At 36.3% G+C, this 7,948-nt stretch overlaps 1 protein-coding gene across 1 annotated transcript; it reads left to right on the forward strand.

Annotated features, from left to right (window-relative positions):
- The first annotated feature begins 360 nt into the window (after positions 1–360).
- On the forward strand, positions 361–5,625 carry LOC143862213 (uncharacterized). Its single transcript, XM_077373219.1, has 3 exons — positions 361–1,087; positions 3,958–4,632; positions 5,145–5,625. Exons 1-2 carry the CDS (start codon positions 486–488, stop codon positions 4,220–4,222), a joined length of 867 nt encoding a protein of 288 aa, XP_077229334.1. The 5' UTR covers positions 361–485; the 3' UTR covers positions 4,223–4,632; positions 5,145–5,625.
- The last annotated feature ends 2,323 nt before the right edge of the window (positions 5,626–7,948 follow it).

The raw sequence follows: 7,948 nt of genomic DNA on the forward strand, positions 1-7,948 counted from the left end.
TCAAGGATGGTATTCCACTGTACAAAGGCCTTTCTGCTGTAAGCCCTTACACCATATAATTTCTCTAGGTAAAAAGAAAACTTTTGTTGGTAGCCCACTAGAAGGGGCCCTTATATTGTAAGCCCATTTAATGTTTCCTACAAGGGAAGTCATACATATTCACCCCTTTTTCTTACTTTGGACAGCTCCTCTAGTCTAAAGGAGTATGTGGCTGTACCAAATAAAAAAGTGGGGCGGACTTATCATTTCCCTTCCTAAAATAAGTGATTATTAGAGAGCACAACAGGCGCATAATAGCAAACGGCATCAGTAATGACACGATAAACAAGAATCTCCAAAGCGATTCTCACCTTTTCTCTTTTAAACCTCTCCCAGTCTCCCTCTTCTATAAATAAATCCCCCTTAACCTACACCCACCGCTTAAAAAATCCCCCTCTCTCTATCCCTTAAGCTACACCCATCCCCCTCTCTCTCCCTTCTCCGCCATGGCCTTTGCTAACAAGCACCACCTCCTCTTCTCCAAACCCCTTACAAAACCTCCCCTCCTTCCCTCATTAAACCCTAAAAACCCTAGCACAAGCAGCGACACAGAAACAGATAAGAACCTTACTTTCCCCACCATAAAATCCGAACCGTCCATCAATACCCCTCTCTCAATCGACGGCACAGAAGAAGACTCGGTCCTCAGCCGCTCCGAGTTCTTGACTCGGGAAGAGGTCCTCCGCCGCAGGTCCCGCCGAGTCAAGCAACTCGCTAAGTACTACAAAAACCAGTACTGGGCTCTTATGGATGAAGTTAGGGTTAAGTATAGAGAGTATTATTGGAAATATGGGAAAAGCCCTTTTAAAGATGATGAAGAAGAACGGCAAAAGAAAGAAAGGGAGGGTGGAGGGGAAAATGAAGGGGGGAGAGAAAATGGTCGGTTAGGGTTAGGGTTAGGGTTTGGGGGAGAGAATAATGGGAATAAGCGATGTGGGTTTGGAGGGTGTAAAACGAAGGCGATGGCTCTGACGAATTATTGCCATTTGCATATCCTTTCGGATAGTAAGCAGAAGCTGTATAAGGCTTGCAGCTATGTGATTAAGAGGTTTTGGTTTTCTCTTTTCGTTTTTGGCTTATGATTTTAGTTATTGATTTCTTGCTTTTTGGTGTATTTGCTGGTTTTGATAGAATGTTTTGGTTGATGGGTGAGGAGTGGGTTTTTTTGTTTTGTTGTTTTTAATTTGTTTTTTTAGATTGGTGATGATTTTATTATTACTGTTTATCTTATATAGGTCTTAATTTCTTAATCGTAGGCAGTAACATTTGTTTCTTTAATTTGATTGTATGCTTTTTATTTGTTTAACATTGGATGTGTCCATGTATCTCTTTTTTGATATTTCAATGTTTGTTATCTCTTCATTGCTTTTTTTTGTTTGATTGTTGAGTAGGGCTTGTTGGTTTTGTGTGATAATCTATGGAGTTATGCTTTCTTTATATTTTCTAAAATTTGGAGATTCTCTATATAATTATGGGTTAATATTTTTAATGGGTTCCTTTAAATTTTCTTTTATGGGGTTCAATTTTTACTTTATTTGAATGTGTAAGGGTTAGTACTGTTTGTTCTGATTCTGATTATTTTATCTTGATACAATTATTTAAATTGAGCTTATTTTTTAATCTTTGATTTTGATGGACAGTGAGGTCGATTTTTTTTTCATGCTTTCGGGGCTGGTTTTGCCTTTCTTCAAGTATAGAATATTTAGAATGATTGAAGTTTTAATATGAGGAATTTAGATTGGAGTTTTAATATGAGGAATTGTAGCAAGAGATTTGTTCTACGTTGCCAAAATATTAAAAAAGAAGAAGCAAGAGATATGTTTTGCACTGGCCCAAAATTGTTGGGTTTTCCTTTTAATCAAAAGGCTGATCCTTGCCTCTATTTTATTAAATGACATTTTGGTTGTTTCACATGTTATGCCGAATTATTCCTCGTGTAAAGGTGTTCCCCACTTGCAAATTTTCATAATGATCGTTTCAATTCATACTGAATAAGCGTAACAAGTTCTATTAAAATTTCATTTTTGTATAGGGGTGTTCTCTAAAGCTCTGTTTGGATTGTAAGAAAAATGTTTCTGGCCTAAAAAAATTTCCTGTGAAATTTTTTTATTCCCTTGATTTAGAGGGAAATGATATGCTTATTGTTAGAGAGAAATGATGTCATTATTGTTGATTTAGAGAGATACCATTATATATTGAAGGTCCCTCTAAATAAAACTTGAATGACGCCGGTTCTAGTTATCCTTTTTCATGTGTAACCAAACATTTGAAAATCAGGAAAATTTGGAAAAGTTTTTCTGTTCCAAACTTTTCCAAAACAATCCTGCAATCCAAACTGGGCCTCAATGGAAACTTTCTACCTTTTAGCAGTTTGAGAAAAATTGATGAGCCACTTTTGTAGTTCATGAAAAAAATCCAAAAAATGAAATGCAGCAAAAATGAAATGCATTCAATCCCCATTGTTTATTATTGTACATATTTATACAAGAAAAGGGGATGCTCTGTGCACCATCTTATTCATGTGAAAAAATCATGATTTTATGACTTTTTTTTAAAGATGATGAAACTTAAAAAAAAAAAAAAAACAGAAGAGAGAGAACAGGGGTCAGAGGCCCCAAGCTGCGATGGTCAAGGGTACCAAACCACCAAAGAAGATTATGGCTAAATCTTTTGTTTGAAGGTGTTGGTGACTAAATTTTATGATTTAATTTTTTGCTTTTATGACTAAGTTTTATGAGGTAAACAAGATCTTAAAAGCATAAGTTGTTTAATTGCTATACGAAAATTTACTTCCCTAAGGTCGTTAATAGGTATAGAGAAATTTAATTGTATAAGTTATTTAATAACTATAAAGAAATTTATCTCCATTGTAGTGATACAGTTGTATTCTATATGTTAATGCATGGACTTCAATCAATCTACGAAATTGTGTTCTTCCTCTAATTCATTTGAATTGTTAATCACAAATTACAGTCTATCTCCATTTCTGTAATATTGGTGTCTTATGTATGGGAATTTGCAAGCTTTGCCTGGTTCGAGAAAGTGATCAGTTCGAGAAAGTGATCAGTTTGTTTCCGTTATTGTTGTGATAATACAAAAGAATAAAGATGTAATGTAAATAGGAATTTGTTGGGTCTTGATTATTCCGAAAAGCCTTTGGTGTTTTTGTAATCATGAGCAAATTGAGTGGCGCGAATTTTATTCTGTTTTTATTTTTATAATGCCATGCATGATAGGTGGAAATTTGCAAGCTGTGATCATTTTGAGAAAATGATGAGGATTTTGTAATTCATGAAACATACATATAACCAATCATTTATGATTTCTATTTCTTTGTATGAGTGATTCATGCATTGTATGTTGGAATATGCAAACTTTGATAATTTCGTGAAGGCTAGTGATATCCGCACGACCATGTCTTGATAATGGGGCATCTCACTTCGTTTTACATTTCCCCGATTGGTTGTTGAGAGCTTTTTGGAAATTGTAATAGCCTTTGACTGCGGGTTAAACAATTTAAAACAAGGTAACTTCACCCCATTATTAAAACATGGCCATGCGGATATCAACAGCCTTTTGAGAAATGTTGAGTTTTCTTCTAATGTATCAGAAATGCAAATAACAGTTTGTATTCGATTTCCGTTTGGGTGTAGTTGCATTGGTTACATAATTTTTTATGGTGTTTGATTCTGAACCCATTTTATCAGTTCAATGGCATTGTCAAGTCACATCATAGGTGTTGATTCATTAGGTTTCGTTGCATCAGTTACAAATTTTTTGATGATGTTTGATTCTGAACCCTTTTTGTTAGTTTAATGACATCATCACATTGTAGGCATTGGACCTCAATTTTTCACAAGCATTTAATTCATCACCTGTTTCTAAATGTTGATGTAATATCGTTCCCACATTTTTCAGCACACAAACTGGGCCGGTTATTTGTGGGAAGCCTGTGTTGAGAGCTGCTGTTCCTTCTCTCTGTACTGTCCATTTTCAAAAGGCTCAGAAACACGTCTCACAGGCATTGAAGAGAGCAGGTCTTAATATTCCCTCTTCGAGCAAGTCCGCACCAAAATTCCATGTCATCATCTCAGAATATGTGCGCCAAATTCAGGCCAAAAGAAGGGAAGCACGAAGAGCAATTGTTGAGCATGTTGTGATTAAAGGAGAAAATGTTATTTGAACCATTTTTAGCTTGTGGAAACAAATTAAAAATGCATCTTATCTGAGTGATTTGTGGAGACCCAGTGTTAAGAAGCGGGTCTCACAGGTTCTGAAGAAAGCCAGTCTTAATTTGTCCCCTCAAGAAAGGCGGCACCAGAATTTCACCACACAATCCCCAATATGTGAACCAAATTTAGGCCAAAAGAAGGGAGGCGCAAAGTGCAACTGTGGAGAATGTTGCAATTAAAAGAGAATGTCACTTGAACCATTTTTGACTTGTGGATGCAATTCCTAAATGCATCTTATCAGAGTGATTGGCGGAGTTTAAATCTGGATCTTTGGATGAGAAATCTCTTAACAAAATGAGCTGGATAACATATGGATTGGACGGAGGACTCGTGGCTCTGGATAAATGCTTTCATTCCTAAGGTACATTACTATTTCATGTTTTTCTCCATTCATTTGATTTTTGTTCTCATTGCTTACAATTTAAGCTAAAGCTTGGGTAATAGGCTTTCACGTATATCCAAGGTTCCTCATTTTTCTTATCTGTCTCCAGTCAAGATGTCGCTGTTCTCAAAAAGAAAAAAGAAAAAAAAGATGTCGCTGTTTTCCTTGCTTAGATTTTATGACATTCCTTTCAAATGTTTGTGTTTATGGGTTCAATGATCTGTTTCTTGCATACCTAGTGTTTTGGGTGCTCTTTTTTCTTTATATTTTTTTGCTTCAGTTATTACGTGTCAGCTTTGTGTGCAAGTATGCCACTAATATAAAGCTTTCAAGTTCTCTAATTAGTTTTTTCTTGAGGGATATCTAGTTAGTTGGCAGTCTTATTTATTTGTTTTTCGGGTCGAAGTAAAGGCTGCATATATTATATTATTCTCTTAAGGAGCATTGATCAGTTATTTTGTAGTTTGATTATTTCATTTTCATAATTTCAGGTGGCCAAAACAAAATCAAGAAGCGAGATTGTGGTCCGGGTTATCTGTTGGATAGTTTCAGGGCAATTCAATGACACTATATTGGGGCAGTGGTTGGGTGCGACGAAGACATTTCACATGCAATCCATTTGATGGATCCAAATGATTGTTGGGTATCATTGTTTACTGCAGCGATTATAGATTTAAGCAGATCGATGCAGATTTGGGGTACAGGACTATTGGGTTGTAAAGATGCGGGCTCCACTCTGTAGCAAATTCTTTGTAGGGCTGATTGTAGTGAAAAATTGAAGACTGGCATCTGAATGCTGTATAGGTTGGCAATTGAAACTGTAGAGATTCTTGTGAAAAATTGTTGCTATTTCTATTCTAACTATTGAACTACATGAGAAAGAATCTATCTATATGTTGGTAATTTTCTAGATTATATCATTGTATTTGTCACTCTTCAATAAAAATAGTTCTTGATTGTTGAATTAGTTGACTTTCTGGCTTTTTCTCGTTTTCATTTGAGCATATTTTATCTATGTTGACATGGATCATCATACATCTTCAAGGAAATATTGCATTATCTAGGAAATTATTTGAAGCTCTGTTCCTGTTGAAGAAATGGGATATAAGTTTTGATATTTCGACAGACTCAAATTCTCTTCACTCCTTTCTTGCATCCTTTCAGCCTGCTATCCATGTAATAGATATTTTGTCTCCTTACTAAAGAAATTATTTCACATTACATTTTTATAGTAGTGGGGGTTGGCATATATTGGTCTCAAAGTCGTACATGTGATGTAGTAGTTATAGAGTAAGCGGAGCCTCTGAAATGTTTTGTAATCATATACCCTCAGTCTCGATTATTACATACTGAATGATAAAGTGGGAGTGAAGTGACTACCTCAGTGATAGTCATTGGATGAAGTGGGAGTTGAATCGTGTTGGAAAATCATAGTTTTGTGAATGCATTTTCCTCTTGTTATAAGTATTATTTGATTGTTTTGACTTCCATATCAACAAAGAATGAGGTTCCAGTTTTTGTGATTTGGACTCCTCTGGTTATATTGTCACCACTCACCACTTTGTAAGTATTGTGTCTTCCTATTGAATTTCATAGATGAAAAGTATCTTATTAGCAAAATAGTTCTACTTTACATAGGGCGATGATATCCACCCCCACCCCCCCCCCCCCGGCATTACGTTGCGTTAGGGGCTGTTTGGAGACACGGATTTTAGAATCCGGGATTTCTTCAAAATTGTAGCTAAGAGACAAGAGAAGATTTGACGTCAAAAAGCGTAAGGGGCTGTTTGGAGACGGATTTTAGAATCGGGGATTTCTTCAAAATTGTAGCTAAGAGACGAGAGGAAGCAGACCAGCCATCGTTTTTTACTCTTTTTTGACTTCTCGCCTTCTTTCCATCAGCAAGAGAGTAGCAGATCCTCCCATATTTCCAAGTTTTAGAAATCTCAGGATGCGGGAGAGATTTTTGTCAGGACAGCATACATCAGCTTTGATCATGAACCTTCTTTTACACTGTTTTCAAACTAAAAACTTGGATTCTAAAATCCGCGTATCCAAATGGCCCCTTAAAGTTGCCACTGTTCACATCACGTTATTAGGGGAGCGTATGCGTAATGAGGGGGGATTGGCTACTTAGGCTTCAATTCTATTATGTTGTACCCAGAAATTTCTGTAATATTCCATTCTGGTAGGGAAACGGGGCCAGGAACTGTACCTTCCAGCGTCAGTTCTAGATGTTTTGTAATGTTACCGTCGTTCTGGTTTATTTCTTTTGGTTTTTTAATTGTCTACCATTTAACTAGAAACGTTTACATGCCCTTGGGCCTATTCAGTTGAGCAACCATCTCTAATCAGATTTGGGGTTATAATAACAAAAAAAAAAAAAAAAAACCTCCCTTTATGTTGATTGTATAGATAGTACTTACATTTTATTGATTTTGGATAGATGCTAACTTTATATTAATAGATGGCAGGTCCAATAAAATACATTGTCATGTGCTGCTTTAGTTTCTGTCATTGTTCTTCTCATCTTTTGCAATATTTTGTTCCAATTTTAAATTGGTTAATTATCAAAATGTATTCGTGTTTATGCTATCTGAACTAGATTTTTGTTAGTTCATGTGCTGCTTTAGTGCTATAGTGTTTATTCTATCTGAAGTTCTGAACTAGATTTTTGCTTTCTTCTTATCCTTTGTGAATGAGTATTCCATTCCCCCTCCCCGTCCATGTCCTCCGGGCCGAATACGTATAAGAAGCATCTATGGGAGCCCCGAAATGGGTGGAACACCGAAACATTCAAGTTCAGAAGAAAAACAGAATAACCACCTAAATGGAATTGACAGTTAAGCATGTGGTGTCTAAGGGAAAGTCAACAATGTATCTCAAAGTTTATCTACTTTCTTCCAATCTTCTGCCTTTGGGATTAACTATGCAACTTAAGCATGGATATATTTATGGATGTAAAACATGGTCTATGCAGTCGAGAAACCTTCTCCAATCAGATTTGGTGGTTTAGTAATAACAAAAGATTCTCTTTGGTGTGTTTGGCGTACCGTTTGAAATGGCGTTTGAAACGCCGTTTTGCAAAACGGCGTTTTGGTTCAAAATGGCGTTTTGCCAAACGGCGTTTTCATGTTTGGTTGGTCAGATCAAAACGACGTTTTAAACGGCAAACGGAGGTATTGTGTGTTTGGTTGCAAATGCCCCAAAATGGAGTTTTAGTGGTAAAATGACCAAAAAGGGCATTGTTTGGTTGGCCTCAATGTAACTCAACTACTCTCTCATTAGGCCCAAT

This window comes from Tasmannia lanceolata, unplaced genomic scaffold (assembly GCF_043159265.1).
Source record: "Tasmannia lanceolata isolate RefF3 unplaced genomic scaffold, GAP_Taslan_0.1 ptg000037l, whole genome shotgun sequence".
Classification (NCBI taxonomy): domain Eukaryota; kingdom Viridiplantae; phylum Streptophyta; class Magnoliopsida; order Canellales; family Winteraceae; genus Tasmannia; species Tasmannia lanceolata.

Excerpts from the sequence above, each read along its gene's own strand:
- LOC143862213 (XM_077373219.1), top strand. The coding sequence starts at position 486 with ATGGCCTTTGCTAACAAGCACCACCTCCTCTTCTCCAAACCCCTTACA. Across the intron at positions 1,088-3,957 it reads TGCAGCTATGTGATTAAGAG|CACACAAACTGGGCCGGTTA; the intron begins GTTTTGGTTTTC and ends CACATTTTTCAG.